This window comes from Stylophora pistillata, chromosome 8, assembly GCF_964205215.1.
Source record: "Stylophora pistillata chromosome 8, jaStyPist1.2, whole genome shotgun sequence".
Taxonomy (NCBI): domain Eukaryota; kingdom Metazoa; phylum Cnidaria; class Anthozoa; order Scleractinia; family Pocilloporidae; genus Stylophora; species Stylophora pistillata.
In genome coordinates this window covers 27,988,516-28,014,867 of record NC_142526.1, presented here as the reverse complement: position 1 = coordinate 28,014,867, position 26,352 = coordinate 27,988,516, and the positions used below count along the sequence as shown (strand labels likewise).

General features: G+C 40.9%; 1 protein-coding gene across 3 annotated transcripts; it reads left to right on the top strand.

Annotated features, from left to right (window-relative positions):
- Positions 1–34: 34 nt before the first annotated feature.
- Positions 35–26,290, top strand: LOC111323529 (uncharacterized). Of its 3 annotated transcripts, XM_088730969.1 has the most exons (19): positions 42–692; positions 1,842–2,017; positions 2,461–2,768; positions 3,392–4,243; positions 5,076–5,677; positions 5,893–6,426; positions 7,383–13,695; positions 13,908–19,292; positions 19,707–19,991; positions 20,268–20,443; positions 20,581–20,715; positions 21,117–21,281; positions 21,544–21,688; positions 21,844–21,917; positions 23,637–23,767; positions 24,092–24,254; positions 24,374–24,486; positions 24,564–24,629; positions 24,720–26,290. In XM_088730969.1, the coding sequence occupies exons 1-19, from the start codon at positions 414–416 to the stop codon at positions 25,783–25,785; spliced, it is 16,968 nt and encodes a 5,655-aa protein (XP_088587095.1). In that variant the 5' UTR covers positions 42–413; the 3' UTR covers positions 25,786–26,290. The 3 variants fall into 3 exon arrangements, 2 of the variants coding, with proteins under 2 accessions (XP_088587096.1, XP_088587095.1); XR_015990879.1 differs by lacking the exons at positions 24,374–24,486; positions 24,564–24,629; positions 24,720–26,290 and adding an exon at positions 23,155–23,246 and having other exon boundaries at positions 35–692; positions 24,092–24,233; XM_088730970.1 differs by lacking the exons at positions 23,637–23,767; positions 24,092–24,254; positions 24,374–24,486; positions 24,564–24,629; positions 24,720–26,290 and adding an exon at positions 22,129–22,983 and having other exon boundaries at positions 35–692.
- The last annotated feature ends 62 nt before the right edge of the window (positions 26,291–26,352 follow it).

The window sequence follows — 26,352 nt, the reverse complement described above, 5'->3', positions numbered from 1 at the left end:
AGATACCGCTGACACTCAGTTGGCTCAGCTATTTGGCTGGCTGTCGTAGAGCGAAATAAGGAAATAACTTATCGACAATTGAATAATTGTGAAGGTTTCTCTTCACTGTATTCCAAACACGGCGATTGCAAATAAGAAGCAGTACCACAGGACGTGAGGGATCTGTTATGTACGTCGGTAAAGACTGCTACACTCAGCTGAGCTGAAAGTGGTATGCAGAAATTATGCAGCTTGTCAGCTGGATTTTTCTTCTCTGCTGTCAACTTGCCTGGTGTGGTGCAACTAGGTGAAGCCGTTATAACTTCTAAAGGCTCATGATGGTTTTGCAACCTTTTATTTCTACAACCCGGCTGGATAAACTGACTCGCATGTGAACTCGATCCGAAATCAATGGCGATAAATGAGTATTAAAAATGCCGTCCAGTGGTGAGTTGCTGCTATTACTGATTGCGGGTGTTTTAATTCAACAAAGTGCTTCGCCCACATATGCACAAACAAATTTCGCACTTAATCAAGAAACAATTGTTTCGTCAAACGATACCTGTGGTTTGCAAGGAAAGGATGAATTCTGTTTTGCTGTTGACCGCTTCCATCGATGTCAGAAGTTTGATTATTGTGATGCCGATTGTCCATTCGGAAGAAATGAACTTGTTAGCGTGGATATTGTTGCTACGGGAATGTTTCACGGACAGGTAAGTAATGTACACTCTACAAAAAAGATTTTGAAGTCTAAAATTTTGCAGCGATATTGCGGTAGATATGCCAGATACAATCAAAACAATAGTTTAGTATTAGTCCATTGTAATCTGTAAATTGTTTTGATAATTCGTATCATTTTAAATGTAGTTTGAAAGATACGATTCATCTTAGAAATTAAAACTTAAAAAGAGAAGCGTGATCGTTTGTTTGACGATGTGGTCGCTTGGGATGTGGATCGCGACGTTTCGACTGCATACTGCCAGTCTTCTTCAGGCGAGGAAGGAGGCATCGCTTGAAGAAGACTAGCAGTATGCTGTCGAAACGTCCCAAGTGACCAAATTGTCAGACAAACGGTTACGTTTCTCTTTTAAGTAGTTTGAAAGATTTGTCAGAATAATTGTACTGATAATTGTTTAGAACAATCTGTGGTGCGAAATTAGCGATGGTGTGCTATTTAACGTGACTATATTCAAGCTTTTAAATCCTCTTTCAACTGTACCTTTGTTGAATGGACATAATTACGGCTCATCCTCGTTGTAAAAACCTGTGAAGCTCACGAGTGACGTAAAACAAAGACAACAAAACATTATAAACAATAGCGTACAGCAAAACAATACCTCATGAAACAAAGAAAACCTCCTCAAGTTTTTACACCGAGGATGACCCGAACTTATGGCTTCTGCGCTGGGCTCCGTCCCCATCCCTTCCAACCACTGAGGCTACATTTGAATTACAACACTTAAAAACTCCATACCCATTAATTAGGTTTCAACACATAGATTTCATGACTTGGGCTTTTAGAAAGATGAAATTTTTTTGACACCGACATACATCAATTCTTAATAATGTTTAAAGTAGTTTTACTGAGTGTTCCTTGCAGGGTCTATGTGTTGGGTTAAAATGGGTAATGGTAAACTGTCAGAGAAACCTGATGCAGTTCTAGTGGGTAACTTCTTATGCATCCCATCAAGGGTCTAGTGTGGGGGGTGTTGTGATACCTCCATTTACTTTGTGTTACTTTAGGTGGGGCTAGCCTGATCTACATGAGTCACTTAGCTTGCCTGGTGATCCAACCTGCCTTTACATAGGCTTTACATAACAGAAATGTTGACTATAATTATTCAATGACATTTTGATTGTAGGTGAATTTGTTTGCAAATCAATCCAGTGGATTATGCCATAAGCAAGTATTGACCACTGTTCAGTTCAATGGCGCCAATGGCTTTATTTCCAAGTCAACAGAGATTTTGTCATTATTTAGGGAATCTGAAGGAATGACACTAACCATCCATCTGAGCCAATACCCAGGGGACAAGGGGTGAGTAATTAACCTAGATAACACAGTTGTCCATTTCTGCTATCATCATGTAACAAGTTAATGATCATATTGATGCTGATTTGATGTCATTTTATTCACTTGGTCCCTGATTACTAGATATCTGAGTGATAATAATGATAATAATGATAATAATGATAATAATAATAATAATAATAATAATAATAATAATGTAATTTATCTATACAACACAAATATATGAGTGACAACTGAAACCCTGCACAGGGTCTGTGAAAAAATCATAACACAAAGGTCATAGTTTGTTAACGATAAAAAAAATAATTGGTCAAATGGATCCTTAGAAAGCAGAGGAAAGTTAAAACAGACCATGACTTACTGGTACGGGAAAAAAGGCACCCTTTCTTTATAGCTAGTGCTAAAATACATCAAAGTGATAATATCCAGTTCCGATTATTTCCTTTTAGCAAAATCATAAGCAAAGAGGACAACAGCAGTGTACACTTTGTCTTGTCTGCAGACAGTACAACTGACCATCAGATAGTTCTGGAATATATGAGTGCAAGTGGGTTAAGTAGCAGTTTGCTCATCAACAACAGTTTAGCGGATGAAAAGTGTCATCATGTTGCTGTGGTACTCTTTGGTTCTGTTATTCAACTGTTCATTGATACAGAGCTTGTTGCTGAAGAGATCACTTACAAAAATCTTTGGGACAGAAGTGGGATTATCCTCTTAGGGGGGAGACCAAATGCTTCACAAGATGATTATTTCAAAGGTATCATAAATTACAAAATGTTTTGCCATTAGAGAAATTAGAAAGACTTAAGTTACAAGGTGGGTCATGTTTTCCATGTGCTGATAAGAGGAAAGGGTGGGGAAGGGGTGATTGGTGGCATAGTTGTCTTCAAGGTAGTTGATGGTGCTATTACAGAGCATTTTGTGACAGACTGGGGAAGGCAGTGCTATAAATTGTGTCTATGTTTACAAATCAACAGCATCTGCCATTTCAGGTTATGAATTGCAGATTTCAGCTAAAAAGTTTTACTAATTTGGAAAATATCAAAACAATCAGTGATTGAGGGTAAGCTGCAAATTTTGAATAGAATTTAAGACTCCAACTATCAAGAAGATCTGATGGGGGATGCCAACTTTACTTTGAAATTGGCGATAGAGGATGGACAGACTTTGTCAGGATGTTTGTGTTTTCCCATCAGTGTCACAGATGAGCCCTTGATGTTTTATTCATTTGGTACCGGTAATTTAACTTTCAAACTTTTGATGAGATTCACATGTACACTCCAGGTTATAGAATAACCTTTGCTACTTATAGACGCGAACATCTAGCCAACAGATTTCCTACTTTAGTCATGATTCATTTATAATGTACTTGTCCTTCAGGAGAGCTTGGCTCCTATCTTTATGTGGGAACACTCCTTCCTTCAGAGATTAAGACGGATGCTTTGGGGAAAACCCCTCATAAGCCCCGTCTTGCAGCACACTGTAGATGTAATGTGGACTACCCAAAAGTGTCCATGGACCCAGATGGTCTTTTCTGTGTCAATCCCAAAAACAACAATACAGTGAGGCGTGTAAATAACAAGGCACATTTTGAAGGCATGGCCAATGATGGAAACCTCAGCACATGGTGGCAGTCCAAGGGAACAAGAGTCCCACTTAATTTTACAGTCAGCCTTGGGGGTGTGAAACAAGTCTTGGTTGTCAGAATATCATTCAAATGGTGGCCACCAAAGGATCTGGTTCTTTCCAAATCTGCTGATTATGGGGAAACATGGTTACCATGGCAATATTTTTCCCAAGAGTGTGAAACAACCTTTAATATGGAAGCTGAAGGGAGACTGGACTCTCCTGACAGTGTCAATTGTGTTGAAAGATTTTCACACCCAGTCCCTCACGAGACTGTAACATTTTATTTACTTCAGTCTTCGAGGCCAGCATCAAATACTTTTGAAACAAATCAAACTCTTCAGGATTTTTCATTTGCCACTCACGTTAGATTGACAATGATGTCATTTTTGGGAAATTCAGCAGAGAAAACAGATTATTTTGCAATATCTGAGCTTGAAGTCTTTGGAAGAAATTGCTCTTGTCTTTTGCCAGTAAATAGTACCTGTGTTTGTGATGGTGCTATTACCAGACCGCCAAACTGCATTGAAACTGTGATCTTTGACAGCGACTTCTACAAGAGGAGTATCTTTGATGAAACGCCACTTGAGGTATCTATACTGCAAGGTGAGGCTTTGTGCCATGTAACAGCTTTTACTCTATCAAATTCTGTAGTGATTAATCAACTGTAGAAACATCCCTGAGAAATAGATAGTACGTAACCGAATGCAGCTGGACTGTTTAAACTCCCTTTTTCCCTCGACAGAAATATTACCGGGAAGATATAAAGGAGAAGTTTTAAAAGTGAAGAGAAGTTGTGAGCACCTCTAAATAACTCCACTTTTTACATTGAAAAAACCAGGAAAGATTTATTACTCGACGTTTCGGGGTCATCGTGACTCCATTATCAAGAGACTAGTTTAAAAACATGCAAATAAGGAAAGGTACAAGAATAGCATAAATTAGACTGAACGGCTTAAACAAACACCTTGGCGCGGATGGAATCCGTTTGCACGTTCAGTGTTGGCTTACGCATGCGAATATACAACATACAATATACAATATACAACGTCGAGTAATAAATCTTTCCTGGTTTTTTCTATGCCTTTGCTTTAGCAAATCCCTGCTGATCAACTTTTTACATTGTTCCAAAAATTCTTGAAGTCCTTTTCTCTCGACTCAAAATTCTCCCACTCTCTCTTGTTGTTATGTCAAATGTCTTACACAGTCCTTTCCAATCATTTAATTTCGTTGGGCATCATCCCATCTCATCCCGCGCGTCGCTTTTAACCTCCCCTACCCCAAATATGTATATTTCGGTGAAGTTGCACGAGAACCATTGTTTTAACTGCGGATCTTGATAAGTGAAATCAGTTTATTTTAATACGAAGATCGTGACATTGAAGCTTACATATGTCCACTATTCTTAATCCAAGCTTTTGCATTCATTGCTTTGCAGTTTACGCCAGGAGTCTGTGTTCGGGTTATCTTCCAGTGTCTTACTTCATAGTAGAAAGAAATGACTCGCAGTCCTTTCAGATTGAAAACACAACAGGAATTTTTAAACTTCGAAGTTACGTTGCCTTAAACAGTACATTTCGTTTTCTTGTTGGAGCCCGACTCCAAGGCGGCGCGGAACATCAGGTTAACAGTTCGAAGACAATTGTATTAATCAAAGTTATAACCCGCGCCACTTTAGAGTCGCGAACTGTTGTGAATTTTGAAACACAGAAGTTAGGTTTTCTTCAAGGGAGGACGTCAAACCGCGTAAGGCAGCTTGGTTTCTTCGTTAACGATTTTCCAGGTAGTGAAGGAAGTGTTCGCGCTTTTGTTGGAAAAGTGAGTGCTGAAGCAAATTATTCGACGACGCGAGAACCAGCTACTCATGTAAAGGCTATGTTGGTCAGCGCAGATGTATACTGGGACAGGCCTGTGGTGCGTGTTATCGCGCAGGTGCAGGACTCCTCATTTAATGTGCGTACATTGGTGGATGAAAGTAAGGTTGTTGTCAAAGTCGACCCCAGTGCTAAGCTGTTAGCTATTGATGGAAGCCTCTTACTAGTAAGTCTTTTTCATGTATGACGTTGTTCTTCTTTTGCCACGTTTGCAAGCATTCAGACCCAATCATGTTTGTCCACTCTCACAGTCGGCGGTCACTGTTGAGCTTACTTGAAGTAGCTCAATGTGATGTTCATGTGTAGTCCCAAGGCTGTAACGTAGTTTTATGATTGTAATAATGATCAATTGTTGAATCCTTGCTTTTGTTCTTACTGCAGTCGGTCGCTAAGCCAAGTGCGTCTACTGGAATTGCCGAGATACAGGTTCCCTTACCTTCTAAATGGTTTTTAGACCCCTCTCTTTTCGATCCTGAGGTTCTTACCATCACGTACCGTCTGCTTAACTCTGCCAAGTCTCCCACGTTTCTAGGTAACGTCACAGTTCATCCAGGAAGCAAAACGCGGTTGTTTTCGAATGACGTGTATGGTATGCTTCCTTTTGAAACGGTGTATATAGGCGGGGTATTCAGCTTTCCAATTTACTGTGACTCATCCTATGCCGTAGCCTCCTTTGGAATAAGGATAGTAATTGGTCCGTCACTTGTCATCACTGGAGTACAAGTTGATAGTCAGCGCTGGGCCCATGTTGCTGTCAATCACAGCTCTTTTGAATGGGTTGTGAGTGCCACATTAACTGATCCTGAAGCAGCTCCTCAGGGATTCGTCAAAAAAGTGAAACTTGTCAGCGTCGATATCAAGGTGCAGGACACAGCTGTTATCAATGCAAGCGCAAACGCAACAGTTACAGCCGAGGTTAGTAATTACTACTTTCCAATATGCAGTCAGTGTATATTCAAGCCATTTATGTGGAAGAACAAATCGTATCTGTTACAAGACAGCTGTCGCCTTCGTTATGTTGTGCGTCTCAATTTAGCTCAAGCTTTTGTAATCGTTACGGTGGCCAATTTACCATTTCAACGTTGTTGATATATCCAAATTATTTCGTTACTCCCACCGACGCAGCCCCAAACAGTTTCTTTCGAAACTATCAGCCTTTTTATCAATTTAGTTTAACCGTCTAAGAGACGAATTACTGCTCCTTGAACTATCTCCAGCTATAGTTCCATATAAAGTGTCTCTTCTGTAAATTTGTAATGCAAAGCAAGAAAAGTAATACAATACAAAACATTTTATTTGCCATTCATAAATGAATACTTGTTCAAAACGATTTTTTAATAGATGGCAAGGGGGCCTCCAGAAACCATGGGGTAATTTCACTTTAAACTTAACCTAAATTCGACTGATGATTGTTATTTTCAATATAACAAAGAAATTCATACTACATCGACACTACTGTGATGTTTAGGTTAACACTGTCTGTCAATAGCTTGCTGAACGTGATGATGATGAGTAAACCTGACTGGGATCATTCGTTTTGGGAAGAGCAACAACAAGCCAACACAAAAAGATAATACTTTGTGTAATCAGTTTGGTTTTTTTTTTATAAAGGCTGATAGTTTCGAAAGAAACTGTTTGAGGCTGCGTCGGTGGGAGTAACGAAATAATTTGGATATATCAACAAAGTTGAAATGGTAAATTGGCCACCGTAATGATTACAAAAGCTGACGTTTCGAGCGTTAGCCCTTCGTCGGAGCTCCGACGAAGGGCTAACGCTCGAAATGTCAGCTTTTGTAATCATTACGGTGGCCAATTTACCATTTCAACTTTGTTGATATATCCAAATTATTTGGTTTTTTTACCTTTGATAGGTGACATACCTCAGTAATATCAACAACGAGGAAATTGAGATTGGTGGCCAATTACACCCAATCAAGGTGGCCATGCTCGATGGTTTTAACCAATCTCGACACACGATAGGGATGATACGACTTTCTGCCAACGGTGTCAAGGAACTAAGAGCATACGCTGAATCTGCTGATTTAGTAAACACAGCTGTCATGGATGGACGAATCGTGACTGCGAACATAGCTCTTTTGGCTATTCAACGATCAGGCGACGTCATCCTGCTTCCAGAAGCAAATTGCACGAGTTTATCAGAAGCTGTGCAAGTAACAAAGAACTGTTCAAACGTGTTTCTAAACGGTAGCGAACCCGAAGGATCAGCAGAAGCACAAGTAAAAGTCCAATTTGGTCAAATAAACACCATCGTGTCAGTTCGTGTATGGTTCCCTGTTCTGCCTATGAACCTGACTCTGTTTCACTCCGAGCTCGCAGCAGTCTCTGGTTGGTTGCAATTCAATGCATATAGCGGTAAATGCGATCAGCGGTATCAGTGGACCAGGGTCGAGTCTGAAGCCCAGTTTACCTACGATAAAGTCCACTTTGAAAACATATCGACGACGAGTTTAGTTCGTGATCTTCTCATAAGTGCGAATGAGTCTATAGCGACTGTGGATAACTTAGGAAACGTGTATGGAATGTCTCCCGGTCAAACTGTTATCAGAGCCGTAAATCCGCTGACTGGTAATTTCCTGGGAAGTACTGAAGTTAAGGTGACTGCATTAAGGCGAGTCGCTGTTCAATTGATCGACGTTGTCATGGTAACCAATCTAAGTGTCATTATTCCTGACCCGCCCTATCCGAGATTGTCAACACAAATGGCGGAGGCATTTGTTCACCAAGATTTGCGTCGTGATCATGCACGTGGGGCGCTCGTGGCTTTTGTCACTTTTGAGGATGGCAGACGACAAAAACTGAACTCTGCACTTGGCCTTCAGCTCAAGTCACTTGAAATCCACGTGCTCAGAATCACTGGCCAATCAGAAGCAGTGTCTGTCGGTTCTGGGTCTGGCGTTCTTCAGGCTAATTGGGTCTTGCCTCCCAGCCGTTGTTATCCAAATGGATATAACCTTGGAGTGGGTTATGAATTGACGAATATAAGTTTGTTACCTCCAGTAAGACTTGAAATAAACGGCATCAGTCCACAGATAACTTTCCCTGGAGACAAATCCACTGTAGCAGGGATACCAACATCAAGTTACATAGCAGTGACCTTAGTGTTCGAGAACGAACATCGAGTCGACATGAGCTCTGACTCGAGGACTATTTATGACTTGAGCAAGTCTGAAGGTTTTTTCAGTGTACAGCGCGATCATAACAACGCTCCTGTTATTACACCAAACTCGCTAGGCAAGTCGGGCAAAAAAGATCTTGTAGTGCGTTTTACTCATTTCTCAATCACGAGTTCTGTTTCGGTCAATATCGTGACCTACACAGCTCTGGTGTTACATGCCAAGCCCTACCCACCCTATCCAGGAGCTCCTCTGATCAATTCGCTGAGCCTTGTCGCTGATACAAACGCACACGAAATGGCGTCGCTAAGCCTAGCAATGGTTTTGAGTGATTCTTCAAAGTATGATATTACAGGACACCAATTGACGTCATTTTCATCCAGATCTCCAGACGTGATTGTCGGACAAAAGGCTGCAAACCGCGTAAGAGTAAAGTCTGGCCCGACGGCTAGCCTTGCTTTTCTCGATGGAAAATTTGGTAATGTGGACAGTACAGATTTAATAATATTTATTAGAAGCTCTTCAGTGAATGTGACAAGCATTTCTAACCTTGTCTTACTCCCTGATAACAATCAAACTTTGTCTGGAGTGGAGAATTCCCTTGTGGCACAAGTGCAGCTGTCATTGACATTTGACAATGGAAGACTCGTGACACAGTTTTACGACGGAAACACTGCTTTATTCCCGGGGTTGATATCTTTGACAAGTGAAAATAATAATATTTTCACCGTAGACTCTTCTACAGGTCAAGTAACTCTTCGACGTAACTATCACCAAACACTCTCTCTGACTGCAACTGTTGCAGTTTCTCTGGTTACATCCAGCTTGACAGTGGCTTGTAACCTTTTGCCGGCCGTTGGTGACGTCGACCTCGGTGAAGAGATCGGATTACCGTTACCCCCAAGACATGATGGATCGTCATTTCAAATTCAAGTTCGTTTGAACGCTGGGGAAAGGCAAAGCGTCAAGAAGATCGATCTCACCCTCACTTATGATCGCTCAAAGCTTGCTGTGATGTCTGTTAGAAAAGGAAGTGTATGGAATAACTGTGTATCTGACTTGAACACCTTAGGACAAATTTCCTTGGACTGCTTGAGTGACTCACCCTTGAATGGCATTGTCAGTGTAGCGGACATAACTTTCAATGCCACCAGCTCGGGTTTGGCTTCCATTCTGGGCTCTGTAAACACGGATACCCATGGCTTGTCTTCTCTTGTAGCAGGAAACGTTGATCAGGAAGTTGTGGGAAGCGGACAAAGAAGACGACGAAGCGCTGATGATCAGAATAGGCGTGACCTGCTTGAAGTTCATAAACAACGCATGCGTAGAGCTGTTCCGTCTGCTACTTCAACTTGCCAAGGCGACAAGCTACCCCTCCCTGGTGATGTCAACAGAGATTGCCTGTTTGACCTCGGAGATGTCATCTTCGTTCTCAGATATTATTCTTTCTCCATCTTTAATTTCTCGGACGCGACAGGGAATCTATTCCGCCAATCACTGCCATACAACAAAACCCGTGATATTGATGTTGACAGGAACAGTGTCGTGAACCCAGCTGACGCGTTTTATCTTGTGAGAGTCTTTCTTGGTTTAGTTCGCTTTGTTTCCCAAGTTAATGTAATACCCGTTCAGGTCCTTAGCTCTAATTGTCAGCTTTCACTCAGTGTCACTTTAACATCAAAGAATGGCCCCGCCTCTGATGTGAACACTTTTGTTTTCTTCGACATCACTTACAGAGGAAGTGCCATCAATTTCGCAGGGACTGGAGGAACCCAAAGAGGTGTTGGTATCTATGGAAATCTCATCAGGGGAGTTAGCAGAGGAAATGGAAGTTTTGGTGTCCAAGCTCCTTTTGTGCGTGTTCAAAATAGTATTGGCCTTAGTGTTTTCCACGTAACCATTGATAACAATAACAGAACAAGTTTTACGCGAACGGCTGCCTTGTTTGGCAACCCACACCCTCCATATTTACTCCCCATAAGATTGTCTTTAGACCTACCTGTTGGCAATCAAACTATCAGCGTTAACACAAACAACAACTACAGCCCTTTTGTCGCATTCAATAATACACTCTCCTCGGCGGATTGCACTAACACCTTTGCGCCACAATTTGAAACGATCTTCTACCACGCTAATGTCTCGGAAAATGCAACTGTGAATGCCTCGGTTATCACCGTTAATGCCACAGACCTCGATCATGGGAAAAGTGGCAGAGTGAGCTATAGCCTTGTCAGTGCCGAAGTGCTTCCTTTTGTGATAAACTCAACTTCAGGCGTCCTTCGAGTTGTGTGTTGCCTGAACAGAGAGGAGAAAGCCCGGTACAATGTGACAGTTAGGGCTACAGACGGAGGGGCTCTGGGTCGAGAAAAATTTGCCGATGCGTATGTGGTCGTTTTGATCATTGACGTGAATGACAACGCTCCGGTTGTCAATCAAATTGTACCGAGTCATATGATCAAGATCCCAGAGAATGCTGCCTTGGGTAATCCACTGGTCAGGATCGTTGGATCTGATGAAGACATCGGGGAAAATGCTCGGATTAGTTACAGTTTTGTTGGGAATTCTTCTGCAAATCAATTTCTTTTTATAAATGCCACAACGGGTTTGGTAACGTTGAAGAGTTCCTTACAAGGAAAAGTTGGTTATATGTTTAAGATTTTAGTGCTCATTTCAGATCATGGTATTCCAGTGTTAACTACAAACGCAACAGTGGAATTTCTTGTCACTTACGCTTCTGATGTGAACATATTTTTTGTTTCCCAGTTTTATGCGGTCAACTTGACAGAAAATAGTGCGATGAATTCAAGCGTTCTCAAAGTTAAGGCTTATGTTCCCGGACTTCCTGATGCTAGTATTTTTTATTCCCTTACCGAGGAGGTCGCATTTAGAATCGATTCATCAGATGGCACGATATTAGTGAATTTCACAATTGATAGGGAAAGCATTGAAGTTTATTCACTGACTGCAACTGCGGAATATGGACACAATATCAGTACCAATGCCACAGTAAATATCACTGTTTTAGATGAAAACGACAATGCTCCCGTACCAGATCCTGTCCCACTTCAGGTCATTCCGTACAATTTGCCGGTAGGCAACGAAATGTGTCGGGTCAATGCATCGGACAGAGACGATGGACTTAATGCTGTGCTAAAGTTCAGTCTTCTCGGAGACGTCTTTAAACACTTCCTCATAGACAGAGAAAATGGCGCGATCTTCTTAAACTCTTCATTGCTTGATCTTAAGAACAGTTTCATACAGCTGTACGTTGAAATTTCTGATTCAGGTGAACCTTCACTTACAAGTAACTTGACAGTCAACATTTCAATCCAGTTTCCACCTCGGTTTTCGTACAGTGTCGTCAGCATCAATGTGTCTGAAGATATTTCTATCGGCGAGCAAGTGTTCACATTTATCCCAATGAACATTTCTGGACAAGGCTTCAGCACGTATTTTATCATTGTAGATAGAAACTATGGACAAAAATTCTCCATTAGTAATGTCAGCGGAGAGGTAGTTGTTCAAGACCATTTGGACAGGGAAGAAATATATTTTTATTCTTTATCCATCCATGCCTCAAACCTTGCAGTTGAACGCTTCGCCGAAATAAAAACAACAAAACTGTTACTCAATGTCACCGTTCTTGACATCAATGACAATGCACCATACTTGGACTCAATTCAGCCAATTGTCATAAGGAATACTGCCCACGTGGGATACACATTGTTACGTTTGAACGCCACCGATGCCGATGAAGGTCTTAATGCGCAACTGCAGTACAAAATCACTTCCGGTAACGAATTGAATAAATTTGTTATCAACGAGCTTGGTTTTCTTCAGCTGAACAGTTCCCTTCTCTATACCACTGTTCCTTTCTTTTCTCTTGTTGTGAATGTTTCTGATCATGGTTCTCCAATGCTGTTCAATACAACTGTAATTAACGTGACAGTTGAAGATGACCGCAGTCCGCCTCATCTTAATCAAACTTTCTACAATGTCTCCTTGTATGAAGACAGCCTTCCTGGGAGCCAACTCGTTTCTGTTTTTGCTACCGACCCAAATGGAGATAGAATTCGTTACAATATATCTTCAACATTCACGAACATTACTTCTGTCTTCAGGGTGAATGTATCCACAGGAATCATCACAACAGTGAAGGAGCTTGATCGAGAGATCACTGACAATTACAAGTTTGCAATAATTGCTTATAAATACTCACCGTTAACAGGGCAGCAATACACAGATAATGCTACAATAAGCGTGCGCGTTATGGATGTTAATGACGCACGTCCTCACTTTTCAAAAGAAGTTTACACGTTGGAGTTTGACGAGGAAAACCTTCCCGGGATGGTGTTCATGACAATCAATGCTGATGATAATGACCAGGGAGTGAATTCTCTTCTGTCGTATAGCATTATTTCAGGAAACGATAGTATATTCAGCATAAACAATTCTACTGGTGAAATAAGCGTGTTGACAACTCTTGACTACGAGAACGTGCAGCAATTGAATTTAACCGTGCAAGCTATGGATCTTGGGATACCACCTCTCGAAGCCAACGCGTCCGTTGTAATTTGCATTAGAGACATCAATGATAATGCTCCTATTATCGAAGGTAATTTTTCGGGAAAGCTGAATTTACTGGAAAGCGTGCAGCAAGGTACATCTGTGATCAGAATTAATGCCACGGATGCAGATAGTGGTCTCAATTCAAATCTTTCTTTCTCAATCGTGGATGGAAATTTAAGTGGTGCGTTTAACATAAACCCCACAACTGGCCTCATCACAACAGCTACACAACTGGATTATGAGAAGACACGGATTTACACATTAAATGTGAGCGTGCATGACCGAGGGATCCCTCCACTATCAAACAGTATTCTGGTTAAAATCCAAGTGATTGACGTGAATGATATGACACCATTCATTCACCCTTTGTCTCCTTTGTATGTCAGAGAGAGCGTACCAGTTGGTACAATGATTGTTCGAGTAAACGCCACTGACGGTGACTCTGGGACAAATGCGGCTCTTAACTACACCATACTGTCGGGTGAGTGTCTTTAGTTGCCATAGTCTATTTTTTGGGAAATGAATTGCCCTTGCCTTCGCAGCTCAGTTCCTAAGCAAGATCTTGTCGTTTCTTATCGTCGAATCATTTAAAATTACGAATATGCCAGACTGAAGTTGAGTACCGCAAGTTTCCTTTAAGGCTATCGTCTGAAATTCATTTAAAATCATATTTGTTTATGTCTCACATTCTAGGTAACAAGGCCGCAGCCTTTTCTATCAACGAGACAAATGGTGTTATAACTACAGCGCATGCACTGGATCATGAAAATGTTTCACTGTACTCGTTAAACATCTCAGTCAACGACAAAGGAGTCCCACCTCAGTCGTCCAAAACTCGAGTTATGATTCACGTCGTCGATGTGAACGATCACCGCCCAATATTCACTCAAGATATTTACCAAACCAGCCTCTACGAGAACTTAACAGTTAATTCAACTGTTTTAACTGTACATGCGAGAGATTTAGACGTTAGTTCCGCGGGTGGAATCGTATACAGCATACATGAAAGCAGCGATAACGACACTTTTGTGATAGGTGGCTCGACAGGAGAAATCAAAGTTATAAAGTCGTTAGATTTTGAGAAAACGAAGAATTACCATCTGGTTGTGAAGGCAATCGACATATTTCTTCCTAACACCTCTCTCCACATCATTGGAAACGTGAGTTCATCAGGTTCATTCTCAAGCTTTGCAAACGTCACTCTTTCTGTGCTAGACGTGAATGACAATCCTCCTATATTTACAAACAGTTTCTATTCCGTTTTAATCTCGGAGAACCTGCCGGCAGGTTCAGTTGTTGCTCAAGTTAACGCAACCGATGACGATTTTGGGAAGAATGCAGATATTACATATGAAATGTTGGCATCCAATCAAGCCTCTCAGCTGTTTGTTATTAATTCTTCAACCGGCGAAGTGAAAACTAAATTATCTCTAACAGATGCAAATTATTTGACCTTCAACTTATCGCTATTTGCCTTAGACATGGGCTCACCGTCCTTGAACAACACCGGTTTATTGCAAATACGTATCAATTACAATGTTACGTTCAAGTACAACGAGACGCGTCCTTTCACCTACGCCATTCAGGGTGCGTTTCAGGTCGAACCTGTAGTCATGTTGAGCTGCGTTCGTGCTGAGACTACCCTTGGTTTATTCTCTGGGTTGTCAGCAGAATTACAGGTCAGCACAGGCAGCATCCATTACGTAAGTGAGCTTGAAGTGTTCAGAGAACCCGCTTTATACCTGAAATCAGTTATTGTCAGCGATTCGCCAGACTATCAGGTTATACGGGTAGCCGTGCAGGTATCTGACCTGAACTTCAATGTTAGGACCTTGTCAACTGAAGTACACATCAGACTTATTAACCTAGATACTTACTCTGAGGAAAATACCAGCTGTGCTCCATCAGCCAATACTGGAATATGTGTTGGAAGTTTGCATATTCCTCTAAAATGGCTGAACACAAGTGTTTCATCCGACAAAGTTTTAGTGGAATATGGACTGTCTCGCTCAAATATGACAAAGCTGAAGCAGATTGATTTCAGAAAGAAAGAAGTGCCTCAAGTTGAACAGAACTTTGTTATCATGGCGCCTTTACATTTACTACATGTGGGAGACTCATTGGTTCTCAAAGTGTACGCTCAGTATACCAAACTCGTGCAGTTCTTTACTTTGATCTTCACGCTGTCGTCTGGTTTGAAGGTCAAACAAGTGCAAGCTTCTCAATCGTGGAGAATTCAATCGACATTTAATGGTGAAAACGAATTTGTGGTGTTTGGTGTTAGAAAAAATAGTCGCGGTGAGAAAACAACTTCTATCGCTTTATTCTTTACTATCGAAGCAGAGATCGCAGAAAATGCCATATTATCAAGTCCAGAATACATGGAATGTGAAGTGAGGCACGTTAGTGACCAGGAAGGTAACCAGCTTATTTCTGTGCCTATGAGTGCCGTTTTTGAAGACGGATTCGGAAGAAATAAAAAAGGATTTTTCGTTGTTGTTGAAGATGACTTTGCAGCGCTTTTTGTCGTCCCTGATTTGTCAGTCATTATAAACAGTGCTGTGCTGAATGGAGAGCTGGTTGAAGTTCCGCTCAAGGTAGCTGGGGTGACTGCCAAAGGACGAGTTCTGAATGTGACAAGTGTTACTTGTAAAAGTCTTGATATTGCTGTTTTAAAAGTTTCAGGTGACTGTTCCAGTGTTTATGTAAACGGAAGTGAAACGCGAGGATCATCTTCGGTCACTGTCGAGTTTTATTACAAGAATCTCACCGCAAATTCTTCTTTTGTTGTTTGGACACCCATTATTCCTATAACGTTGAATGTTAAACCAGCTAAGTTAAAGAGAATACGTGACTGGTACGATCCCAGTGATTCATGTAAGCCACGCTATCAACAAGCGCGCTTAACGGTTACAGCGAATTTTTCAAACGGGAAGCGATATTTCACCGGAGTTGATGTCACACAGCTCGTTAAAGACAACTTTCAAATTTCAAACAACAGTGTAGCTGAGATTGTTAGTTTAAATGTTCATGGGAAAAGTGTTGGAAAGGTTACCGTTGAAGTTTATAACCATCGAATGGGTCGTGCGCTCGGAGAAGTTGGTGTGGAAGTTCTCGATGAAGACACCAGAGTGTATGTTCTGAACGTAGTTATTGCTACACGGGTTTTGGTCGTTCTTCCAAAGGTTTTAGACAGCTCTTTACAGCATCCTGTGAGAATTAACATGGAGCAAAGATTTTTAATCCCAGAGGATGAGGGTTCAGTTATATTATCCGCACAATATAGTGACGGGGTGGTGAACACGTTTGAAAACCTAGAGGGCTTCTTCGTCAACTCTACAAACAACAGTCTGGTCAGGGTGGAAGGTGACCGCATAACAGCTATTAATAATAGCAGTGGCAATGTACTTCGTGTGGTTGCGCACTCGGGTCATTGCTCTCAGAGACCAGTCATAAGTTTACATGCCAACCTCGATGTAATTTTCCAGGAACCCAGTGCAGTTGTTGTTAGTTTGAGCTCCAAGGAGATAACTACACGTGGGGATTCTGCTGAGTTGATTGGAGTTCCTTTACACACAGAGGTAAGAGTGACTCTTGTTTATAACATCAGTGATCGTGAACGCCGCTTGGATGTTTCAAACAACAATCGGACGATTTACATTATAGAAGGTGAGGGTGACTTGGTAAGAATTGCCAAAACAGAGCGCACTGTCATTGTGTCTGCCACTGGTGGTGGTTTCGGTCAAGTTCAACTTTCCATCCTGTTCACGCATGTTCAGTCAGTTGGTCATGTGACAATTGAGGTCATTGGCGCCCAAAAACTGATAAGTTTTGCAAGTCCGTACCCACTTTTCAACTTTTCCACACTTGTTAACGTTACTAAGCTGAATCCAATTGGAAACTCGGGAAAGCACCAACGAGTCAGGTTAAACTTGAATCTTATCCTAACAAATGGAACATCGCTGGACGTCACAACAAACAAGAGAACACGATTTAAGATTGCATCTACCCAACCAGCTGAGCTTGCGCAGTACAGCTCCATCGAAGCGTCGGCTGATGGGTATCATGTGGTCTCAATCCGATGGAGCGGTGAAAGGGGTCGGTTGTTAATCAGTGGAAGTTTTGTGAACCTTTCGAGTCACGTGTTAATCCTTCAGGTCGAGTCAACTCCTACAGTGGTAAAATTTGTAGAATTTGCTACATCACCATCCGTCACGTTCAGAGGTGTCAGGAATAGATCAACTTTGCAGCTATCTGTAAACCTTGGACTCAGCGATAACTCTAAACTTATTGGGCTCTTTCGCTCAGAAAACACGACTTTGTTTAATTTAGTTGTATTTAGAACTCAGGACACAACAAAAATATCACTGAACGGGACAAGCGGTTTAGTAACACTGAGAGCCAATGCTCCACAAGAAGTACAAGTCACAGTATCTGCCTTACAATCTCCGTCCATCATATCAGACAGTATCTCCTTTGCCTGCAACTTGGACCCAGATGTTGGTGATGTGGACATCGGTGACGTCACTGGTACACCACTTAAACGGGCACGTGTCGGAGAAAGTTTTGTGGCAGCCGTGCGTATTAACTCTGGAAATCTGGTGCTAGGTAGCTTTGATATCGAAATCGTGTTTGACGACGAACTGTTGGAAGTGACCAGTGTCAGTGAAGGCGCTGATATGCTCGGTTTTTTCGTTGCTGACAGATCGAGTCTCACGGATCAAACCGGGAAAATGAGAATTACTGGTGCACTTAGTGTGGACATCCAGACTCATCACATGTGCCATGTCGCAGATATCAAATTTCGAGTTTTATCAAGCGGTGTTGCTGGTCTGAGAGGAACAGTTCTGATGGTGGCCGCTAATAATCTTGTTGGTAGCGTGATCGGACCTCCCGTACCTAGGAGCATAGTGGCAGGAAATGTTGAGGTTTCTATCGACAGTTTAGGTCGTCGACGGAGATCCCTTGCATCTCTCTTTACAAGTAGTACTCGTATCATTCGCTCATTGGCTAATTGCCCAAACGGGAGAAGAGAGCCTGGAGATGCTGATGGGAATTGTGTTTTCGACATAAGAGATGTGAAGTTCACGTTGGATTACTTGACAGAGCAGCAGTTTAACTTCACCCGGGTTAAGGGACAGCAGATACAGAATTCTATTGAAAATCATCAGCTGCAGTCTTTGGACGCGAATGGGGACGGTTCAGTAACGTTAAATGACGTAAATCTTTTATTGCGGGCGAACCTCAAGGTTGTTCCATTTTCCCCAACACTAATAGTTGTTCCAGTTGAAGACCCAAACTCTCATTGTCTACTCACAATCTCTGCAGCTATTTCACAAATTGGTGTCGAACCATCAGATGCCAACCGAACATTTGTGTTTTTCGACATTTCTCACACAGAGCAAAATTTTTCTAAAATCTTAAGTGACAGTGTCTTTGTAAGTGGGAGTCTGGTACCAACGGAAAAGGGAATTCCTGGATACTTAATTCGCGCAGAGCATGATTATGTAGGTAGAAGATATGTGGTGTCGTTGAATACTTCCCTCGTTCACTCCAGCGTTGGTTTGTCACTGGTTCAGGTTCGCTTTGCTGATGACGGATCAATCGACTTTACACGAAGTGTTATGATCAATGGTTTATTTACGCGTCCTCCACTTTATCAAGGTGTTCTAAACCTAACGCTCGACCTAGGAAGTGGAAGACGTTACAGTATTACTCGACCAAACGGCTACAATCCCTACACTGTCTTCCATAATGCTTTGGCGACATCAAATTGCAGTGACGACCCTCTTCTCGAAAAAGGCATTATGGTGAAAGCGATTGGCGCAAGGAAAGTTGTGGCTTCTTGGAAACTGGCCAATGCAAGGCAAAGGTTAAACTTTTCATTTACTCTCACTCTTTGGCCGTGTGACCCAGCGCAGATAAACGAGCCTTGTGAGATTCACGAGTTCAGAGTGGCTGGAACTAATCATACTCTAACAGGCCTTAGACCTTATACCAACTACTCTATTCAAGTGGCGACCTCAGGGAAACCACGTAGGGAGACAACTTGGACAACTGTACTGACTCTGGAGACAGGTAAATACATTTTTTTGTGTCTTTTAGAGTCTTCCGGGTCTCTGGCTATTTTGTATTAACCTTTGAGGGTTAATGAAACCCCTGAATTAAATGAAAGGAAAATTTTTGTTCTTTCCTTATTCCCTTTACTTATTCCCTTTACTTATTCCCTTTACTTATTCCCTTTACTTATTCTCTTTACTTATTCTCTTTACTTATTCCCTTTACTTATTCCCTATACTTATTCCCTTTACTTGTTCCCTTTACTTATTCCCTTTATTTATTCCCTTTACTTATTCCCTTTACTTATTCCCTTTACTTATTCCCTTTACTTATTCCCTTTACTTATTCCCTTTACTTATTCCCTTTACTTATTCCCTTGACTTATTCCCTTGACTTATTCCCTTTACTTATTCCCTTTACTTATTTCCTCAGTACCTGAAGGAGTTGATGCTCCCACCTTTGAGATCGCCAGTTCATCTTCCATGAACGTCACATGGACAAAGCCTCAGCATCCTAACGGAATTATTGTCAGCTACTCCCTGTACATGAGCGATTTGTCTCTTTATTCTGTCCTTTATCGAGGCCTCAGTCTGTCGTATCACGTGACTGGACTTACCGCTGGTCAAGAGTACTTTTTTTTCGTCATGGCTAACACATCCGTTGGTGGAACTAAGAGTACTGTTGTGAGTGCGTCACTACCAGTAGAAAGTACTCCAGGTAAGTATTCCACCTTTATGAAAAGTGCCTTTTGTGCCGGGAAACTGGTTTGGATTAAATGTGCCAATGATGAGAATTTCTTAAAAGCTGCAGAATTCATTTTACAAGTGATGACGTTTATATTGTTCTATGCATGAAGTGGCCTTATTTATGAATATCTTACGAGGATAAAATGTTTTGTAATGACTTGTTAGAATCCATCAGTCTTTAGAGTTTTCAAAAGAAGTATTGAAGCGTGTAAGCCAGTTACTGATGACTTGTTTGATTTGTTACCAGGTTCAGGTGCAGGAGAAACTGATCTGTCAGTTGGAGTCATTGTTGGAATCACCATTGCAAGTGCAGCTTTCGTTACCCTGGTGATTGTTCTTTTGGTTTGGATCGTCAGGAAATGCGTTGAGCGAAAACAGCACAACATGCTGGATTATCAGTCACTTCACAAGTATAACTCCTTAGTAAGTTTTCTCGAGTCTCAGATTGTCCGACTGTTATTATCAAATGTCCGAAAGTCTACGTAATTTTTATAATTTAACTATGGTAGCCAAAAGCGTGGGATACATTTTCAACACTGCACTGTTGTTTGCATTTATAGGATATCAACAACGGAGATAATGTAATGATGCAGTTAAGGTCGAGCTCAAGTCTCCACCACAACAGTCTGTCGAGAGGGCGACTGTATGAACATCACGTCAGTACTCATGGGCTGGAAAATCCCTGGAGGGAAGAGGTACAATTCACAATCACTAGGTTGTAAAGCAGTTTTTCGCAAACGAATAAAGTTCTTTAGCCAGCGTTTAATGTAACTTTGTGCAACGTTTGCCGCAAACGTTTTCCAGGAACACGCAGTGTTACACGCAGTAAGAGCGTTAACAGTCGATACCTGTTTGATTTGTTAATGCAGTTAACTCCACCCTCACCACCTAGCTTCTTTTTTCTTTCGTTTCAGTTTTAAGCTAACCGTTTAACAGATTTTCTAGGGTTTCGCACCCTGTGATTTTAGTCCTAAAAGTTCGTAAAAGTTGGTGAACGTTTTTCTCGAGCGAAATCTTGCATGGCCAAAATTTCATGCGACAGCTGTTGTTTCAGTGTAGTTAATGTTGATAGAGACAATTCTTGTTTCTGGGTTAGGAGACTGAAAAGGAATCCAGGCTGGACTCGTTTACTATGGTGAATCGCAAGCACTTCGAACCAAGCTCCGCGCGCTCTTACCCCGGCTGGGACCCTGGCTATGAGAAGACAGTTCTCAAAGAAGCAGCAAAAGAAATGAATGAACTTGATGTAGTTATGAGAGAGGTATGCTTTCACTATTTATCTCCGCTCATCACCCCCCCCCCCTTTTCCAACGGTAGTAGATTTTAAAGCTTTCCTTCCTCAATAAACATCAAGTTCTAATCAGACCCAGTAAACTAACTTAGATCAGTGATGACGCTTACACTCGGTGGCTGTTTGACGCAATGCTTTCATCGATATCACTGGAAACAGTTGGTTGCTATCGTGGTTGAGAATTAAAGATCAATTTTTTATCATATTATTTTAACTTTATTTTACGCTTAAGAACTTGGACAACGAGGCACGTATTACTGTTGGTCTACGGGACGATAACCTCGTTCGTATGGCGAGGCAGTCTCACAGCCAGTCTTCTTTGGGTCCAGAAAACACGGCCAAGAAGACATCCAAGAAGAAAGAGGAACAAAACAGAGGTAAGATTAGCGAGATGCATTTCTTTCATTACAAACTTGAGTCATTCGTATTAAAAAATTAACATATGACTTCTTTACCCTGGTAATCAAAACTAAGCGTCAAATTTTACTTTGATTATACAAGTACATTTCGCGAAAACATATATGTTTTGTAGAATCCACAGAGTGGGACTATTCTTACGCCAAGAATGCAATAGCCGACGGTGATAATGGGCTGGAAGATACGAAGGTAAATAGTAAATGTATTCATTTCACAGGTAGCGATGGCCATAAAATATTGTCTGATAATTCGATAATGCTCAAAAAGTATGCTTTAGTAAATACGAACCAAACAGTAAACAGAACAATTTTTTTCCTCTTTACGGTATAAGGGTTTTAATCTTTCTTTTATTTTTGCCTGTTTTCGTTTCTTTAACGGCTGTGACTTTTTTCTTTTTCAGCTCTAACTTTCAAAGGGATAGAGTAACAGTTATAAATAAGGATATTAATGTTTTATGTTGTTCCCGGGAGCATGGCCAGCTTTTTGACTTGTTGTAGGCCTGTACCTTAGGAAAGTTCAAGTTTTAGTCCAAAATTCGCAAGAGGCACGTTTTAAAAGTGAAACCGGCAAAGAAAAATTGTAGGCCCGGCCCAGTCCTACACGGCTATTGGGTGGCTTTGACCCCGGTTTTCTACTCAAGATAAAAATAATTCTTAAAAAATATCACAGTTGTGGTAAACCGTATAAGGCACGAACCATTTTAATGCTAATGTTAAATTTCTATCGTGAATTTCGAAAATAAATGTCAAAGTTCAGATTCCGCGTAGCCTTAAAAAGTCGTTAGGAAAACCTATTGACGGTGTTGTAAACGTTTGCTCATTAAAAAATGGACTTAAACGTAGCATATTATTAGCTTAAATTTAAACAGTGTGTTAACTATGTTCAACAGAAAAGGTGGAGGATTGAATTCCTTTAATAAAATTAAATGGTTTTTTCTAAACCATAACATTCAATAAATCTGTCGTTAATGAAGTAATAACGACAAAGGAAATAAAATGAACCCAGAAAGTAAAATCATGTACACTAAATAAACTTGCACATTAGTCAATCGCGTAAACCTGAATTAAACCAGATCGGTTTGCAAGGCTAAATGTTTTCCTTTTTAATTTTTGCTATTTATTTCTAATTGATTATATCAGTATAGTGAAATAAATCCATTAATGGAACTGTTGACTGATAAAATAATAAATAACTTTTATAATCACTTCATCACTCTTATAAAATAAAAATTTTGAAATTAAAATCAAAGACTTTTCATGGCTTAACTTTTCTTTTTGTAAAAATGTGCATATATGTAGTACTGATCTTCTAAGGCATCTTTTCGATGTACTCGTTTTGTTGAGAGGGCATTACAGTCATTGCCTTGTATATATTTAGCCTTCCACTATCCCTAGTTAGGAAAACTTGGCTAATCCCGCTTTTGCAGCAGAATTCAACCATGAAACCCCCCTTGTTAGATTTCCTTATCTTCACATTTATTTTTCCCGGAACTTTGTTCAAGATAAACGTTGTGATGAGGTACGTATAGATCGTATTTTTGGTGATAGGCGAGGTAAAAAAAAATGTATAAGCAAATAAACTTTCACCAGATGCAGAGGATATTTTACATCGGAAATTGCTTAGAAAAAACGCTATATGACACGACACCCCACCCCACCCCCCACCCCACCCCACCCTACCCCACTCCACCCTACCCCACCGACCATTACCATCATACGGTGACTTGACAAATTCATTTCATCATCCGCAATGTTGATTTGTCATAAGAAGACTTCATTAACCGTGATATGTCTCATGTTTTCGAGAGAGTGAGTCACTTTCGTCTACAGACTTAACCTGTTTTATAGAGGAGAAGTTTTCTAAGTGGTTGTTCTATCTTTAATTTTTTCCTTGGATTACCTCTTGCAGTCACGTTTACATATACAAAAGGCGCAACTGATGGCAGAGGAAATGCTCCACCGGTTAGTAAATGGTGACGTTAATAAAGAATTTCACGAACTGTCGGCTGAAAAGGCGGAAGGAACTTATCTACGAGCAACGTAAGTAGTTCAGTCCTTATGCGCCTAAAGCTTTGAGTCGTAAACCTGCTTGATCCAAACTTTGTGTGAAAATCAGTGAAGACTTTGCATCGGAAAGACGTCACTAGCGCGGCGTTTGGTTTTCATTTTAGGGAAAGAATATAGGCCAAACAAAGATCTACTTCTCGTTTTTAAGTAAACCTCAACATTAGCTATTTAGTGCTTTAAAGCTATGGTGAAGCTATTATGAAGATGCTTCTTAATTACTCAACTTTTAATGTATTTCTAGGCGTTAAAAAATAGACGATGATGTACGGTTCGTTACTCTTGTTTTTTTTTTTTCAGCGATCCAGTTAATCTGCCCAAGAACCGCTATAAGAACATCCTTCCGTTCGATCACTCCAGCGTGACTCTACAGCAGGTAAACGAAGGCGAAGGAGAGTCAGATTACATCAACGCAAATTTCCTAGACGGAAACAAGCAGAGGAATTCTTACATCGCAGCTCAGGTAATTTTGGTTCAGATACTGTTTGTAATCAGCCAAGTTTCCACCTCATACCATGCAGAGACGTATAATAGCTAATTGGAATCTCACTGATCGATCTTCAATCTCTGGTGCTATTACAGGGCCCACTGGATAAAACCGTTGCTGAATTTTGGCAGATGGTTTGGGAGCAGAACGTTCACGTGATCGTCATGTTAACAAGGCTGCAAGAAGGGAAGAAAGTTAAATGCGTTAAGTAAGAGTCACCAGATGTCCCTTATTTGATTTTGCTTATGCTAAGTTAGAATTAAATGTTTACTGTTTTGTTTGAAGATATTGGCCTGACACTGACGAAGAAGTTACCTTTAAAGACTTTGTGATAACTTGCACTTACAAAAGGTAAGACCTAAAGCCTTTTTTGAAAAGTTTCTTATTAAATTCACAATTTTATCTAGCGGATTATTAATAAGCATTTCATTTCGTTTACAGAAAGCTCGACAGTCGTGTAGCTCGTCGGTTCCTCCTTGAAAATTCTGGTAGCGGTGAGTGTCGAGAGCTCTTATACTTTCAGTTTACTGCTTGGCCTGACTTTGGTATCCCATCATCCCCAGCGGATTTCCTTGAGTTGTACTATGAAGTGATGAAAGAGTACAGATCACTTCAGGTGCCGCGGACCCCAATGTTAGTTCATTGCAGTGCGGGTGTAGGACGGTCTGGGGCTTTTTGCACCATAAACAATTGTCTGCAGGCGTTCAGATCCACTGGCAGCATAGATGTGGCGGAAACTGTCCGGTCTTTGAGAAAACAGCGCGCTGGAATGGTGCAAACTTTGGAGCAATACGCCTTTTGTTACAAAAGTATTATTCTTGCCCTCCTGTATCAAATAAAGTTAAAGAAATTGAAAGGGATTTCTCTGTTGAGCTTTTCTGCAGCATCGTCAAGTGGTGTTTGGACTTTGGCTGAAAGATCACCAAGCCCCAAGGGAACAACTGATGAAAGCCTCAGTCCAGAAAATCCTATAAGCCCTAGGTCCGAAAGAACGAAGGCATCCTCACAAAGTGCGCCGCCTTATTCACATAGTCAGCAATTGTTTCCTCCATTGGAATGTTCAGAATGCAGCGGAGACAGTCTTCCTGCTGTGATTGTTCATTCCACTCCAAAGAGGCTTCTCGAAAAGCAAAACTCTTTCCCTTCGAATGGGAGCAAGAGCGACAGTACCAATTCAAGGGAAGCTTGTATGGGCGAAAAACAGAATTTAGAGATACCCGTAGGAGATTTGGGTGGACAGAAGATGACGGGAAACATTCGAAAGCGTCCTAATCTTGGGGAGCCGCCGCCGCCGCCACCCCCACCCCCTCCGTCACGTGCTTTACCGCTCCCACTACCACACGAAAATCACCTCCGTGATGACGACTCAGTCCCTGAACTTCCTGAAGTTGACTACTCAGATTATGAGTTTTCCGAGGACGATGATGACTCTTTCCCTCCTCCCCCTGAGGCATTTTCTGTGCCTGCTGAAGGAGAACAGTTGAACCAATTTGATTCCACGGCCTGAAAAACAACTTAGATAGAATGACTATTATAAACGACCTATTTAAAACCTTTTGAGGAAGCAAATATTACTTTTAAGGCGCTGTCATCATTACATCGAAACTTTTCGTTGAGTGGAATAGGTCCGCTAAAACTAATAATGCAATTAGATAATCGATGAATGACTGTGTTCTGTAGAGGAAGAAGTAACGCTGACGCGATGACGATTGTGTGAATTTTTATGTCAGCAAAAGTAAAATTTAAAAAAAACATGAAAATATTGAAGCAAATGTAAGTTATAAGTTTCTTGTAAGTGTTTTTATTTTAAGGCTTACTTGATGTGTAGAATTTAAGAATTTTATAATTCACATTTTAGGACAAAAAAAAAGAACAGACATTACAGTTATTTATATTTTGTCTAGTATATCTTCAAGTGTAAATAGGAACAGTGTATTTTAGATAATATTTTGGAAAAACATAAATTATTTGTACTGTTGTTTTTCCAAAATAAATTATGTTCTTAAAATTTACAGGTGGATTCATCATGGCTTTTTTGTCGCGGAATGTAACCGAAAATTTACAACGTCAACCA

Excerpts from the sequence above, each read along its gene's own strand:
- LOC111323529 (XM_088730969.1), top strand. The coding sequence starts at position 414 with ATGCCGTCCAGTGGTGAGTTGCTGCTATTACTGATTGCGGGTGTTTTA. Across the intron at positions 6,427-7,382 it reads ACGCAACAGTTACAGCCGAG|GTGACATACCTCAGTAATAT; the intron begins GTTAGTAATTAC and ends TACCTTTGATAG. Across the intron at positions 24,630-24,719 it reads ATAACTTGCACTTACAAAAG|AAAGCTCGACAGTCGTGTAG; the intron begins GTAAGACCTAAA and ends TTTCGTTTACAG.